Below are 22,743 nucleotides of genomic sequence, written 5' to 3'. Positions count from 1 at the left end.
AATTTGTGGTAATAAGAAGACTTAGCAGACTGGAATACACATTTTGTGAAAAATAAAGGAAGAGAAAAGCTTTGCCCTTAAGACATTTTTTGTTGTTGTTGTTAAAATACAACACATACACAGGTGACAGAATGCCAGCAAATATACAGGTGCAAATGTGAACATTGTGCTCATTTCTTAGGCACAAGGAAAAAGAAAAGAGTGGAAATTTTATTTTAAACCAAGCTAGAATGTTTCTTTTTTTAATCTCATGCTTTATATTTTTGTTTGTTTTTACTAATAATTTTTCTATAAGAATGAGTTTTTAAAACTTCATGTATACAACAAACCTAGGTACAACAATACCTATGTAGTATTCTTGCCAGACCTGGGTGTAATAATAAAATATTCAAATCCAAAATGTGGCACATTCTACAAGATGACTGGCCTGAACCTTGAAAAAAATCAATGACTAGGAATAAGGAGACTCATATAAATCAAGATGTTTTATAATGTAGTTCAAGTCTTTACTTTTACTGGCATTTGTGTGCACTGTTCTATCAATTTTTGAAGGAAGGGTATTGACATCTCTATAATTGTAGATTTGTCTATTTTTCTCATGATTCTATCAGTTTTTTATTTATAGCTTCTGAAGCTCTGTTATTGTGTGCCTACATGTTTAGGACTGTTATGTACTTTTTATGTTTTATTTTTTGTTGTTGTTGTTGTTGTTTTTTTTGCGGTACTCAGGCCTCTCACTGTTGTGGCCTCTCCTGTTGCAGAGCACAGGCTCCGGACGCGCAGGCTCAGCGGCCATGGCTCACGGGCCCAGCCGCTCCATGGCATGTGGGATCTTCCCAGACTGGGGCACGAATCCTGGTGTCCCCTGCATCGGCAGGCGGACTCTCAACCACTGTGCCACCAGGGAAGCCCTATGTATTTTTTATGAATTAACCTTTTTATCATTAGGAAATTATCTTCATCTCTGTTAATATTCTTCTCTCTGAAATTAACTTTGATATTAGTATAACCACACTTACTCTCTTTTGAGTTTTGTTAGCATGTTGTATCTTTTAACTTATTTGTGTCTTTAAATTTAAAGTGTGATTTTTGTAGTTAGCATATAGTTGGGTCTAGGAATTATCCAATCTGACAATCTCTGCCATTTAATTGACATATTTGGATCCTTTACATTTAATGTGATTATTAATGCGGTTAGGTTTAAAATCTACCATCTTGCTTCTATTGTCTATTCGTTTTCTATATTTGTCTCATCTAATTTCTGTTCACTTTTTCCTCTTTCTTATGCCTTCTTTTGGATTGAGTGATTTTTATGATTTAATTTTACCTCCTTTGTAGGTTTATTAGCGATAATCTTTTGTTATATTACTTTAGTAGGCTTTCTCAACATTGTCACTATTGACATCATAGGCCAGACAACTGTAGTAGCAAGGAGAAGTCCTGTGCATTGTAGGATATTAAGCAGCATCTGTGGCCTCCACCCACTAGATGCCAGTAGCGCTTCCTTAGTTGTGACAGTCAAAAATGTCTCCAGACAGTGCCAAATGTTCCCTGAAGGGTGTAATCACACCTGGTTGAAAAGCACTGGTGTGTGTGTGTGTGTGTGTGTGTATATATATATATATATGTATGTATTTTTTTACTTATCACAGTTTGCCTTGAAGTAATATTATACTAGTTCACATGCAGTATTAAGAACCTTGCACCACGGTACTTCCATTTCTCTCCTCCTGGTTTTTGTGCTAATACTGTCATACATTTTACTTGTGTGTATGCTATAAACCCATAGTATGTTGTTATTAGTTTTACTTTAAATAGTTGATTATCTTTCCAAGCAACTTAAATTAAGAAAAAAATGTCTGTATTTACCCAGTTTCCAGTGCTCTTCATTTCTTTGTTTCCATCTGGCATCATTTTCTTTCTTCTTGAAGAATGTCATTTAATATTTCTGATAATGCAAGTCTTCTGGCAATATATTCTTTCAACTTTTATATGTCTGAAAAACGTCTTTACTTCAACTCCAGTTTTAAAACATGTTTTCAATGGGTAAAGAACTGTAGGTTGACTTTTTTTCTTTCAGAACTATAAAGATATTTCTCCACTGTCCAACAAGAAAGTGACTATCATCTTTACCTTTTTCCTGTCTACTTAATTTGTCTTCTTTTCCTGATTTCTTTTTTTTAATTGGGGTATAGTTGTTTTACAATGTTGTGTTAGTTTCTACTGTACAATGGAGTTCCCTGTGCTATACAGCAGATTCTCATCTATTTTATACATATTAGTGTATATATGTTAATCCCAATCTCCCAATTCATCCCACACCCCCCTTTCCCCCTTTGGTGTCCATACTTTTGTTCTCTATATCTGTGTCTCTGTTTCTGCCTTGGAAACCGGTTCATCAGTACTATTTTTCTAGATTCCACAAATATTCATTAATATACAATATTTGTTCTCTCTGATTTCACTCTGTATGACAGTCTCCAGGTCCATCCACGTCCCTACAAGTGACCCAATTTCTTTCCTTTTTATGGCTGAGTAATATTCCATTGTATATATGTACCACCACATCTTCTTTATCCATTCGTCTGTGGATGGACATTTAGGTTGCTTCCATGACCTGGCTATTGTAAACAGTGCTGCAATGAACACTGGGGTGCATGTGTCTTTTTGAATTATGGTTTTCTCTGGGTATATACCCAGTAGTGGGATTGCTGGGTTGTAGGGTAGTTCTGTTTTTAGTTTTTTAAGGAACCTCCATACTGTTCTCCATAGTGGCTGTATCAATTTACATTCCCACCAACAGTGTAGGAGGGTTCCCTTTTCTCCACACCCTCTCCAGCATTTATTGTTTGTAGACTTTTTGATGATGCCCATTCTAACTGGTGTGAGGTGATACCTCATTGTAGTTTTGATTTGCATTTCTTTAATAATTCCTGATTTCTTTTAAGATTCTCTTTATCACTGGTTTAAAACTATTTGATTATAGTGTACCATGGTGTAATTGTTTTCATGTGTCCTGTGCTTGGGTTTCATTGAGCTTCTTAGACCTGTGGATTTACATTTTTCATCAAATTTAGGAAAATTTCATCAAAAATTTAGAAAAATCTAAGCCATTATTTCTACAAAATGTTTTCTGTTCTACTCCTCTTCTTTGGATAGTCCAATTACACATACATTTGGCTACTTGATATTGTCTCATGGTTCATTGCTTTTAATCATTTTTTTGATAGAAAATAAATCTGTGATTTATTTTGTAGAGTCTCAACTGCTATGTCTTCAAGTTTACTGATCTTTTTTCTGTAATGTTTAATTTTCTGTTAACCCTATCCAGTGTACTTTTTATCTCATGTGTTGTAATTTTCATTTCCAGAAGTCTGACTTGGGTCTTTATTTCTTTCTGTCTCTACTTAACATGTTAATCTTTGCTCTAGCTTCTTGAAAATATAGAATAGTTATAATATCTGTTTTAATGTATGTGTCTGCTAATTACTTTTGCTAGATATGCATCATTTCTGGGTCAATTTCATTTGATTTTCTCTCCTCATTATGGGTTGGATTTTTCTGCTGCTTTGCGTGCCTGGCAACTTTTGATTGAATGCAGACATTTTGAATTTTACCTTATTGGGTGTTAGATATATTTATATTCCTAAAAATATTCTTGAGCTTTGCTTTGAGATACTGTTAATAGAAATAGTTTGATCCTTTTGGGTCTTGCTTTTAAGCTTTATTAGGCAAAAACAATGCAGTCTTTAACGTAAGGTTCATTTTCTCTAGTCCTGAGGCTAGACCCTTTTTAGTACTCTGTTGTCTTCTGAATTATGAGATTTCCCATTAAGGCTTTTGGGGACAGGCAGTATTACTGGCCCTGGATATACTTTGAGGATAGTTCCCTTTAATCCTTCTGGGTTATTGTTCCCCTGGCCTTATGTAGTTTCCTCACATATGTGCCCTGATCACTACTCAACTGAACACTTGAAGGTGACCCTCTAAAGATCTCTGGAATTCTCTTTGCTGCTTCCTCCTCCACAGTCCTTTGCCCTGCAAAATCAAGCCTCCTTGGCTCTCCCAGAGCCTCAGCTCTCTCTTCTCAACTCAAGGAGACCTTCAAGCTCTAGATGGGGTTCCCTTTCCTTTGCTGCAGCCTGGAAACTTTCTTCATGTAGTAAGCTGAGACTCATCTTGCTTCTCATCTCCCAGGTTTCACTGTCCTTCACTGCCTGTTTTCCAAGGTCTTGTGAGTCATTGTTTCACTTTTTTATTCTTCTTTTTACACTTTTTTAGTTGTTTCAAGAAGGGGGTAAGTCTGGTCCCCATCCCTCCATCTTAGCCTGTACTGTGGTTCTTTTAAGTTAACAATGCTATTTAGAAACCAAGGCCTGGGTGCTAGGTATACTCATTACTCTTAGTGTCATTGCTTCTAGACTCTCTCAGTAGATAGAGCTAGGAAGAAGTATGTATGTGTGCATATTCATGTACACACACACACACACACACCCCATGAGTTCAAACCAATAACTCCAATCCTTTCCCACATCTTAGGGTTCATTCTAGTATTCTCCCTTTCCATACTTACAACTCTCTTCTCTGACCTAGAGAAACTTTGTTCCTGCTATCCGTAATATGTTAACTTATTGCTCAATCCTAGAATATACGGAAAGTAGTTTCAGAATTGCTAACCTATACAAACTGCTGTGGACTCAATGTCTGTGGCCCCCCACCTACTCCCAAATTCATATGTTGTATAGAAGCCCTAATCCCTAATGTGATGGTATTTGGAGGTGGAGCATTTGGAAGATAATTAGGTCATGAGGGTGGAGCCCTCATGAATGGGATTACTGCCCTTTTCAGAAGAGACACAAGAGATGATCACTCTCTCCACCATGTGTGGACACAGCAAGAAGGTATCTGCAAACCAGAAAGAGTGCCTTTACCAAAAACCAAATCAGCTGGCACCTTGATCTTGCACTTCCTAGCCTCCAGGACTATGAGAAATAAGATCCTGTTGTTGAAGCCACCCAGTCTCTGGTATTTTTGTTGTAGCAGCCTGAACTGAGTACTAACCTACTAACTAAAGATTGAAATTTGTTTGAAGTTCTTTATGTCTTCTTCCTGAGAGTACATACTCATATGTGTTCAAAAGTTACTTGAGTTTTGTCTTTTTGCCCTCCACCGCTTCCCTGTGGTTATTATTATTCTTTTGAAAGAGAGGGCTTTTTCCTGGTTATTTTCCATTTTAGAATTTTTTAAACCCATACATTTTTTTCCCTTTGGGGTATGTGAAATATCAACATGGTTCTAAAAGTCAAAAGTCAGAACTATATAGTTTAGAGTTTATTTTGTGTATCATGAGATGTGGATCTGATTTTATGTCTTTCTAAATGGCTATCCACTTGTCCCAAATTCGCTTACTAAAAAGCTATTCTTTACCCCAGTTATTTTAGATGCTTCCTTTTATCACATTCAATAATTCCCTATTTGTTTAGATCAATTTCTAGACTTTCTGTTCTGTCTGGCTGTCTATTTGTGTATCGGCACATAATTATTGTATGTTTTACTGTCTGCTACAGCCAGTCCTCATTAAGTTTTCTTTCTCTGTGTTTCCCTATTCTTACATGTTTAGTTTTCCATGTGAACTTTACTGTCAACTTGGCTAGCTCCAGCGAAAACTTTTTGGTATTGTTATTGTGTTAAATTTATAAATTAATTTATAATTAATCTTTATGATGTTTGCATCATCCCTTTTAAGAACACTGGATGTCTTTCCATTTGCTGTAGTCTACTTTTGTGTCTTTCAAGAAAGTGTTAAGTTTTTCTCATATAGATTTTGTGCATGTTTTGTTTAGGTTTATTCCTATTTTACCTTCCTTTTTTAAAATTCAAAATCACTTCATTTCTTAAAATTCTGTACAAATGGGAAGAGAATAATGTGATTGGTCCTTTAACATCATATTCACAATGAGAGAATTGTATAAATTTGAATAAAAATTATCTTGCAGAAAGCAGAGCAAGCTCATTATCAAATCATTTATATAACTAATACAATGTTTGAATCAACTGAATGTTTACAATAGCCATCTTTTTATGACATAATTTCTCTAAAACCTATCTCACAATTTTGAAAGAATAAGCCGTATAAATGAGTGTCACAGGAAAGTAAACAAACTAGCTTGTTAGAGCTAGCAGAGTTCTCACCTTCTCCCCCTGAAAGTCTGTGACTTAGGGAGTAATGGAACTACAAGTCTCTTTGATGTTTCACATGTAGCCAGAAAGCACTTTGCTAATCAGAAGCTTTCTTTTACTGTTAGAAAACTCCTGTACCTGACCTTATTTTTTCTTTCCAAAGAATGGCTAATAAGCTTTACTTCTGCAACTCTAGGGAATATTTTGTCACCAAAAGTTAGGGAAGGTTTGACCTGAGTAGATTGGAAGATGTGGAGGAAGAAACGTGAGTTAGACCATTCATTCTCAAACTTGGCTGAATATTGGAATCACTTAAGCAGTTTAAAAACTATACCTAGCCAATCTGAAAAGGCTATCTAGTGTATGATTCCAACAAAATGACATGCTGTAAAAGGAAAGACAGTAAAAGGATCAGTGGTTCCCAGGGGTTTGACAGGAGGGAGGGATGAATAGGCAGAGCTTAGAGAATTTTTAGGGCAGTGAAATTATTCTGTGTGGGTCCCTCCTCCAGAGATGGTGATTTTTATAATGGGGTAAAGGATGAGGCCTGAGTGTCAGGACTTACAAAAGAGAGATCTTTAATGTTCTCACCACAAAAAAAGAAGTGGAAATTATGTGACCTGATGGAGGCTTAGCTATTACTATGGTAGCAATCATTTTGCTATATGTAAGTATCAAATCAACACGTTGTACACCTTAAACTTACACAATTTATATGTCAATTATATCTCAAAAAAGCTGGAAAAAAGAATAGGGGAAAATAAATTTAAAAGTTAATTACACAACTAATTCGTTGCAGCTGTGATAAGTGCTGTAAGGTAATCACTGAAGTCTTTGCTGAAGAAAGCATTCTTAAGCAGGCTTCTGAGGGGTGAGTAGAAATTAGTCAAGTAAAAATAGGGGGAAACCCCAGGCAGAGGCAACAGCATGTTGGAAGGCCTGACAGGGAAGGAGGTTGTGTGTTCTAACACAGTGGTTCTCAAACTTTGCTGCACATGGGATTCTTTGTTTGCATTTTGAATGGGTTTTTTTTTCCATTGTGACTCTTTTTATTGTTTGTATATTTGAAGGCTATTATACCTGTATTAACGTTTTTACCTTCCAGAATGATTTTATTCCTTGCATTAATTTTACCTTTGATTCTCTAGCACTTTCCAGATAAATATTATGTCTTATCCATAAATAGAAATAGTTTTACTTCTCCAGTTCCTGTGCCTCTAATTGATTTCTTATGTGTAAGTGCATTGCCTAGTATCTCCTTTATATTTAAGTAACAGTGGAAAATAGTAGGCAGTTTTAACTTTGTTTCTGATCCTTGTGAAATTCCTGTAGCATTTCACTATTAAGTAAGGTTGTATTCAGGACTAAGGTATACATACTTTTTCCTATTAAGAAAATATCCATAAATCCATAATTACCTCTTTTGTTTTGTGTTTAATCAGGAATGACTGTTGAATTTTGTTAATTTTTCAGGACCTATGAACATAATGTTTTCTTTAGATCTATTAATATGATGTATTATATTAATAGATTTCCAACTATTGAACCAAGCTTGCCTTCCTGGAAAAACATCCTACTGGGTTTTCTTAATATGATATTGGGCTATTTTTGCTAATATTTAGTACTTTGGCATCAACAGTCATAAGTGATAACTTTTTGGAATTTTTTTGTATTGTTTTTATCAGGTTTAGGTTTCCATATTATACTTGATTCATAAGAGTTGTTTGAAGTTTTCTTTCATTTTCTAGGCTCTGGTACAATGTATGTAACATTGGGGACAATGTATTCTTTGACAATTCCTCTATGAAAGCAATAGGGCCTTTTATTTGGGGGGCAGGGGATAGTTCCTTGATGTATTCCTCTGTTTCTTTTATGGTAATTGATCTATTTATGCTTTTTTTTCCTAATGAGGTCAATTTTGGTAAACTGTATTTTCTTAAGAAATTATCCATTTTGTCTCGTTTTCAAATTTATTTGCATAGAGATCTATCTGCCAGAGAGTCTCTTATGGTATTTTAAATCTCTTCTATTTCCACAGTTATCTCCCCCTAGTCATTTCGTATTTTGTATATTTGTGCTTTGTCCCTTTCCCGCCTTGATTATGTTAGCTAGTAGTGTATTTTGTTAATTTCCCCAAAGACAATTACTTTTATTAATTTGATTGTTTTTTCCTACTCCCACCCTCATTAATTTTTATTTTATCTTTCATTATTTCCTTCCTTATGTTTTATTTTGGTTATTTTCTTGTGCTTTATCTTAGCATTTGGAGTTTGGGATTTATTTAATATATTTTTTGTCTTTCATTTTTATTGATATAAGTGCTTAAGGCTATGAATTTCTGCTGATCTCTGCTTTATATTTCATAGATGCTAGGATAGTAGCAGTCTTTTCACTTTCATTATTTTTTAAAAAGTCGTTTAATTTTGGTTTCCATTTCACCCATCCATTGTGTTCCTGTCTTCCTTCCCATCTATCTGGTATCTATGCTGTAGCTTTTCCGAAATGGTCCTGCTCCATAACATCCTCAGAAAAGAAACAGAAAACAAACCTGAAGCCCTTCATAGTTGGCCTGTTTCTCCAGCCATTGCCTGGCTAATACTCGTTTTTGAAGACTAAGCTCAACTTTAGGAATTCTTCTCTGATACCCCTCAACCTCCAATACCAACCCAGTTAGTACTCCTTCTGAGAACTAAATAGAATCCTATGTTTCCTTTGTCATAATACTTGTAACAGTATATTTTAATATTTTGTCTCTCTATTAACATTGTAAGATTCTTGAAACAAATGCTTCCCTTTTATCACTGTATCCCTGGTGCTCAATAAATAATTGTTGAATATTCCTTCAGCTATAGACTTCAAAACTAGTATTCTGACCTGTGAGTTCTAGCAAACTCTAGAGCTTCTTCATTACCTTAGTTTGGTTTGTTGATTTTAGCTTTTCGGTTGAAGTATAACACACATACAGAAGAGCACACTAATTATGTGTCCAGCTCAATCAGCTTTCATAAACATACCCACACAACCTCAACACAGATCACCACCTCCATGAATTTTCACAAAGTGAAATGTGTCTATGCAACTGCAGCACATATCAAGAAATGAAACTTACTATCCTTCCAGAAGCCCCCATTATGGCTTCTCCCAATTGATTATGGTATAGCATCCAGAATATGTAAAGAACTCTTATGCTAAACAATAAAAAGACAAGCAACTCAATTTAATAATGGGCATTCAACATGGAACTGGAAGCAATTAGGCAAGAAAAAGAAATAAAAAGCATCCAAATTGGAAAGGAGGAAGTAAAATTATCTCTGTTTACAGATGACATAATCTTATACATAGAAAGCCCCAAAGACTCCACTAAAAAAAACTACCGGAACGAATGAATTCAGCAAAGTTGCAGGATACTAAATCAGTGCCAAAAAATCAGTTGTGTTTGTACACACTAACAATGAACAATCCAAAAAGGAAATTAAGAGGACAATCCATTTACAATAGCATCAAAATGAATAAAATACCTAGGAATAAACCTAGCCAAAAAGTGAAAGACTTGTACAGTGAAAACTGCAAAGTGCTGCTGAAAGAAATAAAAGAAGACACAAATAAATAGACATCCCATGTACATGGACTGAATAACTTAATATTGTTAAGATGTCAATACTACTCAAAGCGATTTACAGAATTAATGCAGTCCATATCAAAATCCCAACAGCGTTGTGTTTTGTTTGTCTACAGAAATAGAAAAATCTATCCTAAAATTCATGTGGAATCTCAAAGGACCCTGAATAGCCAAAACAATTTCGAAAAAGAAGAACAAAATTGGAAGTCTCACACTTCCTCATTTCAAAGCTTACTAAAAAGCCACAGTAATCAAAACAGTGTGGTACTAGCATAAAAACGGACATTAAAACCAGTGGAGCAGAATGAGTCCCAAATTAAACTCTGACATATGTAGTCAAATGATCTTTGACCAAGGTTCCAAAACAATTGATGGGGAAAGGACATTCTCTTCAATAAATGATGCTAGGAAAACTGGATAGTCACATGCAAAAGAATAAAGTTGGGCCCTTACCTTACACAATATACAAAAACTAACTCAAAGTGGAATAAAAACCTAAATGTAAGACCTAAAACTATAAAAGTCACAGAAGAAAATGGAAAAGCTCATGAGATCGAATTTGGCAATGACTTCTCGGATATTACACCAAAAGCACAGGCAACAAAAGCAAAAATAGACAAATGCACTACATTAAACTTAAAAACTTTTTGATCATCAAAGGAAATAATTAACAGAGTGAAGAGGCAGCCTACATCATGGGAGAAAATATTTGCCCATTATATATCTGATAAGGGGTTAATAGCCAGAATATAAAGAGAATTCCTACAACTCAACAACAAAATAACCCAATTTAAAAATGGGCAAAGGACTTTAGCAGACATTTCTCCAAAGAAGATACACAAATGGCCAGCAAACATGAGAAGATGCTCAACATCACTAATCATTAAAAATATGCAAATCAAAACCACAGTGAGATATCAATTCACACCCACTAGGATGGCCATTATCAAAAACACAGAAAAGAACAAATGTTTGGTAAGCATGTGAAGAAGTTGGAACCCTTGTGCCCTGGGAATGTAAAATGGTGTAGTCTGTATGGAAAACAATACGGAGGTTCCTCAGAAAATTAAAACTAAAATTACCATATGATCCAGCAATCTCTATGTATATCCAACAGAATTGAGAACAGGATCTCAAAGAGATTTGCACACCCATGTTTATTACAGCATTATTCACAATAGCCAAGATGTGGAAACAACCTAAATGTACTTCATTTTGGGGGGAGCTATTTTGAGTGGCATTTTTAAAAAGCTTTCATTTACAAATGTTCATTGCTGGAATATAGAAACAGAACTGATTTGTGTGTCTGTGTTAATCTTGTACTTTATGACCTTGCTAACCTCATATAGACAATCATGTTGTGTGCAAACAGAAGGAACACATACAGGATTTGTATGTTGAATAATTCAGAACTCATGAATAAAATCAAAGATCTAAATAAATGGAGAGGGGCTTCCCTGGTGGCGCAGTGGTTAAGAATCCGCCTGCCAATGCAGGGGACACAGGTTTGAGCCCTGGTCCAGGAAGATCCCTCATGCCACAGAGCAACTAAACCCGTGCGCCACAACTACTGAGCCTGCACTCTAGAGCCCGTGAGCCACAACTACTGAAGCCCGCACGCCTAGAGCCCATGCTCCGCAACAAGAGAAGCCACTGCAATGAGAAGCCCGCGCACGGCAGCAAAGCATAGCCCCTGCTTGTCGCAACTAGAGAAAGGCCACGCGCAGCAATGAAGGGCCGGTGCACCCAAAAATGTAAAATAAAATAAATAAGAAATAAAAAATAAGTAAATAAATGGAGAGACATGTCATGTTCATGGATTAGGTCAGAGTAGCAAATATGTCAACTCTCCCCAAATCTATAGATTTAATAGCAATCAAATTCCCAGCAGAATTTTTTGAGGGACTAGATTCTAAAATTTTATGAAAGGGCAAAAGAACCTTAATAGCCAAAAAGATCTGGGGAGGGCTTCCCTGGTGGTGCAGTGGTTGAGAGTCCGCCTGCTGATGCAGGGGACACGGGTTTGTGCCCCGGTCCGGGAGGATCCCACATGCCGCGGAGTGGCTGGGCCTGTGAGCCGTGGCCGCTGAGCCTGCGCGTCCGGAGCCTGTGCTCCGCGATGGGAGAGGCCACAACAGTGAGAGGCCCGTGTACCGCAAAAAAAAAAAAAAAAAAAAAAAAAAAAAGATCTGGGGAAACAAGAATAAATTGGGAGGAATCACATTACCAGATACTGAGTTGCTATTAAGCTATAATGATCAAGACAGGTGGTACTGGTGAAAGGATCAGAGTTCAATAGAAAAGAAGAGAGATTACAGAAATATACCCTCTTTTATCAAGACACTTTTATAAAGATCCCATTCATGAGGGCTCCAACCTCATTACCTGATCACCTCGCAAATGCACAGATGGAGACAGAGATAGGAGTTACGCTGCCACAAGCAAAGAATCTCCACAAGCCACGAGAATCTGCAAGTGGCAAGGCACGATTTCCCCTGTAGAGCTTTCAGATGTGGGGCCCTGATGACACCTGCAACCTTGCTGAATTTATTCTAATCGGTTTTGGGGGGGTTGGAGGAGTATTTTGGGTTTTCTATCTATAAGATTAAGTCATCTGCAAACAGATAATTTTACTTCATCCTTTCCAATTTAGATACCTTTGTTTTACTTGCCTAATTTCTTTGGCTAGGACTTCTAATATTATTTTGAATAGAAGTGGTGAGGGGGCCAGACACATTCTGCTGGGTGGGAAAGAGAGAGGAGGGAGCTAGATCTTATGCTGATATACCACCATGTGCCAATGAGGTCACACAGTGCCAGGGACCCTCAACCTGGTTGCTCCACTGAACCCACTGTTAGGTGGATTTGGGGTGAGAAGTATTTAGAGGTAGATTGGTTGACCTCACTCTAGCATGAAAACGGAAGTATTTGTAAATTACTTACCTATTTCCCTCCAGGGGAGAAAATGGGAAGTGAGGGCCACTGGTGAACACTGAGTTAGAACAAGTGAGTATTTATATGAGTAATCCCTTCCACATAATGAATCTGATGGAGTCACTGAAGAGTCTACATTTCCTCTTCCCCAGGCTTTGTGATTAATGTATTCAACCTCACTGGCAACTTTTTGACTGAAAACAGTATTAATTAGCTATTTCCCTTGTCTGGGGAATGAGCATAAGGACCTTGCACCCCCAAGGCTTCTGTTAAGTTTACAAAGTGGCCTCAGATTTTCTATGAGAATATTGGCTCTGCAAATGTATGTACTTCCAATTTGCTCCCCACATGAGCTCAGTTTGAACTCTGCCCCCTTTGGAGTTGAGTTACTAAATAAGTAACAGGAATATTTAATCTTTGAAGCATACTGTGTCCCAAAATTTCTATTAAAACTATAGAAAACTTCTGATTATGACAAGTCAGTATTAAAAACTTACCAACTTCTTGGTATATATCCAAAGGAAATGAAATCAGTGTCTCAAAATGATATCTGTGCTCCCATGTTCATCACATTCCTTGTTATTCACAAGGAATGAAAACCTAAATGTCTGTCCGTGGATGAATGGATAAAGAAAATGTGGTATGTGTATACGTATGTATATATACATACCATTTGCAAAAACATGGATCAACCTGGACATTATGCTGAGTGAAATAAGCCCAAGAAAGACAAATAATGCAATGTGTGCTCTCACTTATATGTGGAATCTAAGAGTCAAACTAATAGACCCAGAGAGTAGAATGGTGGTGCTGTGGCACAGGGGGTAGAGGGGAGAATGAGGACGTATTGGTCTAAGGCAATGGTCCCCAAGCTTTTTGGCACCAGGAACCGGTTTCATGGAAGACAGTTTTTCCACAGGTGTGGACGCAGGGGGGATGGTTCAGGCGGGAATGTGAGCATTGGGGAGCAACGGGGAGTGGCAGATGAAGCTTCCTTCGCTCGTCCACCACTCACCTCCTCCTCCACAGATCGGTACTGGTCCGCGGCCCGGGGGTTGGGGACCCCTGGTCTAAGGGTACAAAGTTTTAGGATAAATGAGTTCTGGCGATTTGATGTACAACTTGGTGATTTTGTACTTGAAATTTGTTAAAAAGGTAGATCTTAAATGTTAAATCGCCACAAAAAATGGTAATTATGTGAGGTGATGGATATGTTAATTAGCTTGAGTGTGGTGATCATTTCTGAATGTGTATATATATCGTAATATCAATTTGTGCACCTTAAATATATACGTATAATTCCTATTTGTCAATTATACCTCAGTAAAGCTGGAAACAAACAAACAAAAACTGACCTGAACTGACTGTCTTACAGGTATGAGAGAATTGAAATTCCAATTCATATTGTACCTCATGTAACCATTGGGAAAGTGTGCCTTGAGTCAGCAGTTGAGCTGCCCAAGATCCTGTGCCAAGAGGAGCAGGATGCATATAGGAGGATCCACAGGTAGAGAGCCTCACTGCTCCTCTTCCCAATTCTCGGGCCTGGTCCCTGTTCTCCTCTCCTGTCCTTTCATCTTTAGCAGCTCAAGCTGTGAGCCCCCTTTCCTTTCAGCTCTCTGTGAGAAAGTCATCACATGTCTCACCCTGTATGATAACAATCTCTTTAACACTTGTTTCTCTCCTGGTGCACTTTGGATCCTTCTGGGGCAAAGACACTTTTTTTAGTTGTTAAAAATAACATCTTAGTAGCCCTGTTGCCAAGTACTGTGTACTATAGGAAGGCTTCAGCGAGAGACAATAATTTCAAAATTATTTCTTTGAATTATATCAACGGTCTGAATAAAATTACATCCCCCCAAATCATGAAAAATGGAACAATAATGGGAAGTTCAATGATACATATTTATCTAATCTGGTTGGCAGAGGTCTGTAGCAGACCACTGCCAAACGGATTAGATGAACTGCTGCTTTGCTACTAACCTAAACTATTTTATCCCTTTAGCCTTACACATCTGGACTCAGTAACCAAGATCCATAATGGCTCAGGTAAGATTTTTTTTCTCAAGTACAGGCAGTGAAATACTCACATGACAGAAGCAAATTTAGTTGAAGTGACTGAAGTGATGAGTACAAATTACCCATGAGTTTTCTTTCCCAAGAGCTTTGCCATTCACTAATCCTGCTCCCAACTTTTCTATTGAATCCTGTGGACCACTGAATACTATACATGACTGGACACGTTTAACACCAGTTCTCAGGGAGACAGGGAGGGCCCCGATTTGTTTGCAAGTTTCCATAGTGTAACACGCCTACTGTGGCTGATTTCAAACAACTAACATGGCCGTAACCAGTTTGCAAACTTCCTGAAATTTCAACAGTTGGCTCTTGTGAGCCGGTTTCCAGCATATCAGTACCAGCCTATTGTAGTGGGAGTTGAAAGAGATGGCTAGACAGACAGACAGACATAAAAGGGAGTGCGTGAGGGAGATCTTTTCATGTAAATAAATATATAAGGAATTCCTATACAAGGCCAAGGATTTCTGCTCAATACAATATACACACTAAATCACTTTTCCCAACATACACACCTACCCACCCACACCTTCTGACTAACCCTGACTCCCAGGCCATTCTGGCAAAGTCACTAGGAAGGAAGAAAAGGAGGCTTCCAAGTATTATAGGCAAGTACTTTGAGAGAAAAAGACAGAGATGGCTTGGTTTATCTGTCCCATCATTTTTATCTGGAGGTAAAACATGGCAAAGAGTTAATAATATAAGGTAATATATGATATGTAGCCATACTCTAAAGCCACAGCAATTAAAAAATATAAATTGATAATTCAAACATGGACAGATAAATCAGTAGAACTGAATACAGCCCATGTATACATATTTAAGAATTTATATCTAAGAAAGATGTTACTTCAAATCAATTTTGAAAAGGATGGATTGTTCACTAAATAGTGTTGGGACAGTTCATTTGTTTCTTAGTTTATACTTCTATTTCCATATGGGAAGAAAATAAATTCCTACTTAATGCCCTACACAAAAAATAAATTCCAGATATATTTAAACTTCTACTATTAAATATAGTACAACCACTTTGGAAAGAGATTGGCAATTACAACTACCAAATGTCCCACCAGTTCCTCTCCTAGGCATATACCCCAAAGAGTTGAAAACAGGTGTTCAAACAAAAACTTGTATAGGAATGTTTGTAGCATCATTATTCACAATAGCCAAAAAGTGGGAACACCCAATTGTCTGTCAGTGGGTGAATGGATAAACAAAGTGTGATCCATCCATACAACAAGGTATTGCTCAGCAATGGAAAGAACACACTACTGATACATGAACAACCTGGATGAATCTCATTATGCCAACTGAAAGAAGCATCACACAAAAGTGCTACATACTCTATAGTTCCATTTATATGAAATTTAAGAATAGGCTAAACTAACCTATGGTGACAGCAAATGGGTCAGTAGCTGCTGTGGCCCAAGGTGAAGGGGCACCGGCTGCAGAGGGAACCCAGAGGGGCCTCTGGGCTGATGGAAATGGCCTGTATCTTGACTGGAGGGTGGTTAAAAGGGGTATGCATTTGTCAAAACTCACTGAACTGTACCCTTAAAGTGGGGTCATTTATTGTCTGTAAATTATACCCCAATAAAGCTCATTAAAAGTTAAAAAAAATACAGGAGGAAAATATAAGGAAGTCACAAAAGACTGACTAAATAAGAATTAAAGACTTTTATAGAGCCCTACAGAAAAATCAAATTGTTCATAATAATATATAAAAGAAGTATGGATTAAGATAAAGTCATCAGGTTTTCTCCTTTTCTTTCAACAAATATTAAATTGACAGAGAATTAGATGAGGATGTGAGGGAAGTGAACACTCCCATATACTGTTCCTGGAGGTATAATTTTTAAATATATGTGAACTTGAATCTAGCAATTCCACTTCGAAAAATGTATCCTTCAAAAATTTGTAGGAAAAGTGTGCAAAAATAAAGGGATATTAATCGCAGTCTTTATAATAGCAAAAAATTGGATGCCGCTGAAAGGTCCATCAATAGAAGACTTATTAAATTGGTACATCCATTCTGATGAATACTGTACAGCCGTTAAGAAGGAAAGGTAGATCTTTATCAACACAGGAAGGTGTCTATGGCTTATTGTTATGTGAGGTAAAAGTAACGTCCAAAATCATACAGTTTTTTTAACTTTGTTTAAAAAAAATTGGGCTTCCCTGGTGGCGCAGTGGTTGAGAATCTGCCTGCCAGTGTAGCGGACACGGGTTCGACCCCTGGTCTGGGAAGATCCCACATGCCGCGGAGCAACTGGGCCCATGAGCCACAACTACTGAGCCTGTGCGTCTGGAGCCTGTGCTCCACAGTAAGAGAGGCCGCGACAGTGAGAGGCCCGCACACCGCGATGAAGAGCGGCTCCCGCTCGCCGCAACTAGAGAAAGCCCTCACACAGAAACGAAGACCCAACACAGCCAAAAATAAATAAATAAATTTATTAAAAAATTATATATATATATATATAGCACTCTGAGGTCGATAATAACAAAAAAAACCCACCACAGATTCCAAGGCCTGCCTGAAGAGAGTTTGTAATTCAGTGATGTGAAAGTGGAGCCCCCAAATCTGTTTTTAAAAAAAAATTTTTTTTAACATCTTTATTGGAGTATAACTGCTTTACAAATGTTGTGTTAGTTTCTGCTGTATAACAAAGTGAATCAGCTATATATATACATATATCCCCATATCTCTTCCCTCTTGCTTCTCCCTCCCGCCCTCCCATATCCCACCCCTCTAGGTGGTCACAAAGCACCGAGCTGATCTCCCTGTGCTATGTGGCTGCTTCCCACTAGCTATCTGTTTTACATTTGGGAGTGTATGTATGTCCATGCCACTCTCTCTCTTCGTCCCAGCTTAACCTTCCCCCTCCCCGTGTCCTCAAGTCCACTCTCTACACCTGTGTCTTTATTCCTGTCCTGCCCTTAGGTTCATCAGAACCATTTTTATTCAAAAGTATATATACATATGCACACAGGTTCACACACATATACATATATCTTGGAAGGTATACTCCACAGTTTTACAGTGGTCATTTTAATAAGTCATGTATCATAAGAGAGAAAAAGATATTTCCATTAGGCAGAATTTGTTTTAAAAAGAGGGCCACAGAATCTCTGTCTTACCGTGAAGCTGAACATTCCTAGGAAGACGTGAAAGGTGATCACTCCCTTTATCTCTCTGCTTTTTCCTCATTTTAAAAGAGAAGCTTTCAGGTGAGTTGCATTAATGTATTCTTCAATGTATGTAACACTTGGTAAGCAATTTTCTTTCTGAACTCGTGCAAAATTAAGTTGCAGAAGACAGAGTTCTAGCTCACTGGGAAGCTATGTTCATTCACAGTGAGAAGGTCTGAGAGCTGGGGAAAGAGACTCTTCTGTAGCTCTTACCCTTTTGCTATGGAAGTAAAAAGCTGGATATCTTTCTGCTCTCTGCATAGCAAGGCTTCCGTCTGGCTTATGGATCCAGGGATGTTCAGGATGGCCTCCGAATAGGTATCCTCTTTGCTCAGCTCTCCTGCCTTTCCCCTGGCTGCCCATACAAAGTTGTCTGCCAGTTCTACTTCTGCACTTTTTCTGTGTTCTCCTCCTTCCCCCTCTTTCTGTACTCATTGTTGGGCGCTACTGGTGGTGGATTGTTATCTCTGTGTTTTTCCTATTGAAGTGTTTACCAAGAACCTGTGCAGTCAGATGTCGGCAGTCAGCGGGCCTCTACTGCAGTGGCTGGAGGACAGACTGGAGCAAAACCAACAGCATTTGCAGGAGTTGCAACAAGAAAAGGAAGAGCTTATGCAAGAACTTTCTTCTTTAGAATAAAGCAGGAGACAAAATGGGGTAAAAAACTTTTGTTTTCCAATTTGTGTATTAAACATGGTCTGAAAATTCATATACAGGAGATGTGTAGGCAGACGATGGAGCAGATCTTTTTATATCCCCATGGGTGCGTTTTATGCATACGATAAACAAACATAAGATGTCTTCCTAAAAGTTTCATTAGGGCCTAATGAACCCTCCTACCTGGAACCGGCCTACAAAGAGCATATGCAGGGTGATTTAAGTAGAATATGAACGTTTTTTTTTAAAGGCTATGCAAGTTACATTGGCAAGGATATCCTGTAATAAAATGTCTGGGGAGCATATTTCAAGTGTTTATTTTTTCTCTAGAATAAGCTAAAGGAATAAGAGTATTTCATGTTCAGTTTTGTAGTTATGATGCTGATGTTGGACAAATAAATAAGTACACAAGGGTTAGTGGGATGAAGTGAAGGTGACTCATCAGCACCCCACCTCTATTCTTTACCCCCATTGAGAGGCATATGTCTTATGTCTTCCTTCTTGATCTCTAAAATAGGTATTCTGAGATACCTAGCAAAGGTTGAATCTATGTGGGTGCTCTTTGTAACCAAAAACATGAGTTCTAGCATATTTGGCTCTGAAGCAAATTCCTACTGAGCAGATCCTATTTCCCTAAGAATTTCCAGTATAATATAAATGTGTTTTTCCAGAAACATTCAGGACTTAGGATGTAACAAAAATCATGCTTTGAAAAGTTCTGTTGCAAGTTTCTTACCATGTGTAACCACAAATTCTAAGTGTGTCTTTAGAAAAGAGCTAAGCCTACTGCAGACCAGAAATTAAAGTGGGAATTGGAGGAGTTAGAAAGAAAGAAAACAAAGAAAGCCCCAATCCCAACAACAGTGACAAAGGGTTGGTTTTGTTTTTGTTTTTTCTTCTTGTTTCTCCCTAAATTATTGTTTTTCAAATTTCAAAGTACAGTCCAGAACTACATGCACCATAATCATTTGGAGGCCAAACTTCAACTCTGGGAGTGGAACCCAGAAATGTTCATGAACTCCCCTAGGGCATATGTAGTGTAAATGTTGTATTTTCCCTAATTTCCCACAGCCACAGTTCTTCTCTATTCTTTTCTTTCCCTGTAGGAAGGATGAAAATATCCAGGTGTAAAATTAATTAAGCCAAATCAATTTTGAAGAAGAAAAATTTGGAAGACTCACATTACCTGACTTCAAGACTTACTATAAACCTACAGTAATCAAGACAGTGTGGTATATGCGCGACTGATTTTGACAAAGGTACAAAAGCAATTCAATGGAGGAAGGATAGTCTTTTCAACAAATGATGCTGGTGCAGTTGGCAAAGAAAATGAACTTTGACCTAAACTGCATACATTATACAAAAATTAATCGAAAATGTATCATGAACTTAGATGTAAGATGTAAAACTTTCAGGAAAAAAAATCATAGAAAGATCTTTAGGATCGTGGGCTAGGCAACAGGTTCTTCTTGGCCTTCATCCCAGAAGCACAATCGTGAAAGGAAAAAGTTGATACTGTATATTGGACTTCATCAAAATGAAAACCTTTTGCTCTGTCAAAAAGTTAAGAGGAGGAAATTATTGAGAGAAATTACTTGCAAACCATTTATCTAGAATAAAGTCAAGAGTAAAAAACAAACAATCCAGTTAGAAAATGAGCAGAAGACATGAATAGACATAGCACTAAAGAGGGTGTATCGAAGGCAAGCAAGCACAGGAAAAGATGTTGAACTTCATTAGTCATCAGGGAATGCAAATTAAAACCACAGTGAATTATAACTACATACTTATCAGAATGGCTAAAGAAAAAACAGTGAAAATACCAGATGCTGTTGAGCATACAAACTGGATCTCTCATACATTGCTAAACAGAATGTAAAATGGTAAGCCACTCTGAAAAAAAAGAGTTTAAAAATTTCTAATAAAGTTAAACATACATGTACTTTATTACCCAGCAATTGTTGTCCTGGACATTTATCCCAAAGAAATGAAACCTATTTTGGCACAGAAACTTCTATACAGACATTCTTGGCAGTTTCATTTGTAATAGCCCCAAACTGGAAACAACCCAGATGACCTGCAGTTGAGTGTGTGGTTAAACCACACCATGCAATACTACGCTGCAATGAAAAGGAACAGACTGTTGATACACACGACTTGGATGGACCTCAAGAGTATAATGATGAATGAAAAACAGCCAGTCTTAAAAGCTCACATACTGTATGACTGCATTTGTATGAATTCTTGAAATGACAAAATTATAGAAGTGAAGAACAGATTAATGGTTGACAGGGATAGGGACTGGAGGGGGTATGGGATATGGGTGACTATAAAGGGATAACACAATGAATTCCTTTGTGCTGATGGAACAGTTCTGTATCTTGATTGTGGTGTTTATTACATGAATCTATATCTGTGCTAAAACTACATAGGCCTACACACACCCACAAATGAATGCATGTAAAATTTGGTGAAACCAAATAAGGTCTATAGTCTAGTTAGCAGTATTCTACCATTGTCAATATGTTGGTTTTGAAGATGTACAATAGTTATGTGTAAAATCTTACCACTGGAGGAAACTGGGTGAAGGGCACATGGGACTCCTTGTACTATTTTTGCAACTTCCTGTTAATCTATAATTATTGCAAAATAAAAAGTTGTAAGTATTAAATAAGGAACTAGGAGGTATGGTACGTATTTTGTGAAATAAGAAAAGAGTGATAAAATCTGAGGGGGAATAAAATGATTTGAGTATTTTTACAGACAAACCTTCTGCACATGTCCCTTCTAAGCTATTTACATTGACAGAGTTATGGCAATTTGAAATTCTTTTTCTAACCTGATAATTCGAGTTGTAATCTGTAAAATAGGATGTGGGGAGAGGAGGCAGGTACATGGAAGTGTCAAAGTACCTGGTGGCTGAGGAAGCAGGGCTGGGATTACTGCATGAGTGCCTTGGTGGGGGATATCTAGTGGAAACTGTTGTGCAGCCAGCAATCAGGTACATTAAACAAGTAAGTCAACTGATGGAGCAAATAAGTAAATGTATTGAGGAAAGTGGAAGCTAGGTTTGTCAGTGTCAGAGAAATTACCTATAAACATGAAAAGGGGAGGAGCTTCAAGATGGCAGAAGAGTAAGACGTGGAGATCACCTTCCTCCCCACAAATACATAAGAAATACAGCTAAATGTGGAACAACCCCTACAGAACATCTACTAAATGCTGGCAGAAGAACTCAGACCTCCCAAAAGGCAAGAATCTCCCCACGTACCTGGGTAGGGCAAAAGAGAAAAGGAAAAACAGAGACAAAAGAATAGGGACGGGACCTGCACCAGTGGGAGGGAGCCATGAAGGAGGATAGGTTTCCACACACTAGGAAGCACCTTCGTGGGCAGAGACTGTGGGTGGCGGAGGGGGAGGAACTTCGGAGCCACGGAGGAGAGCACAGCAACAGGGGTGCGGAGGGCAAAGTGGAGAGATTCCTGCACAGAGGATCAGGGCCGACCAGCACTCACCAGCCTGAGAGGCTTGTCTGCTCACCTGCCGGGGTGGGGGCGGGGCTGGGAGCTGAGGCTCGGGCTTTGGAGGTCGGATCCCAGGGAGAGGACTGGGGTTGGCTGCGTGAACACAACCTGAAGGGGATCGTGTGCCACAGCTGGCCGGGAGGCAGTCCGGGAAAAAGTCTGGAACTGCCAAAGAGGCCATTGTTTCGGGGTGCGGGAGGAGAGGGGATTCAGAACACTGCCTAAATGAGCCCAAGATGGGCGTGAGCCACGGCGATCAGCACAGACCCCAGAGACGAGCACGAGACGCTAAGGCTGCTGCTGCCGCCACCAAGAAGCCTGTGTGCAAGCACAGGTCACTCTCCACACCTCCCGTCCTGGGAGCATGTGCAGCCCGCCACTGCCAGGGTCCCGGGATCCAGGGACAACTTCCCCGAGAGAACGCACGGTGCGCCTCAGCCTGGTGCAACATCACGGCAGCCTCTGCCGCCGCAGGCTCGCCCCGCATCTGTACCCCTCCCTCCCCCCGGCCTGAGTGAGCCAGAGCCCCCGAAGCAGCTGCTCCTTTAACCCCGTCCTGTCTGA

The 22,743-nt window shown here is 38.4% G+C and overlaps 1 protein-coding gene across 1 annotated transcript in view; it reads left to right on the top strand.

Moving 5' to 3' along the window:
- Positions 1-22,164, top strand: part of BRCC3 (BRCA1/BRCA2-containing complex subunit 3) — a 74,730-nt gene extending 52,566 nt beyond the window's left edge. The window contains exons 9-12 of the mRNA XM_022566274.2: positions 14,109-14,240; positions 14,739-14,782; positions 18,486-18,655; positions 19,762-22,164. Of these exons, the coding sequence (XP_022421982.1) occupies positions 14,109-14,240; positions 14,739-14,782; positions 18,486-18,637 (328 nt within the window). The 3' untranslated portion in view covers positions 18,638-18,655; positions 19,762-22,164. The remainder of the gene's footprint in view (positions 1-14,108; positions 14,241-14,738; positions 14,783-18,485; positions 18,656-19,761) is intronic.
- Positions 22,165-22,743: the final 579 nt, after the last annotated feature.

The sequence above is a fragment of the Delphinapterus leucas genome, chromosome X, assembly GCF_059928025.1.
Source record: "Delphinapterus leucas isolate spDelLeu-1000000601 "Yukka" chromosome X, BTC_Dleu_Yukka2, whole genome shotgun sequence".
Classification (NCBI taxonomy): domain Eukaryota; kingdom Metazoa; phylum Chordata; class Mammalia; order Artiodactyla; family Monodontidae; genus Delphinapterus; species Delphinapterus leucas.
This window is presented reverse-complemented; position numbering and strand designations above follow the sequence as displayed.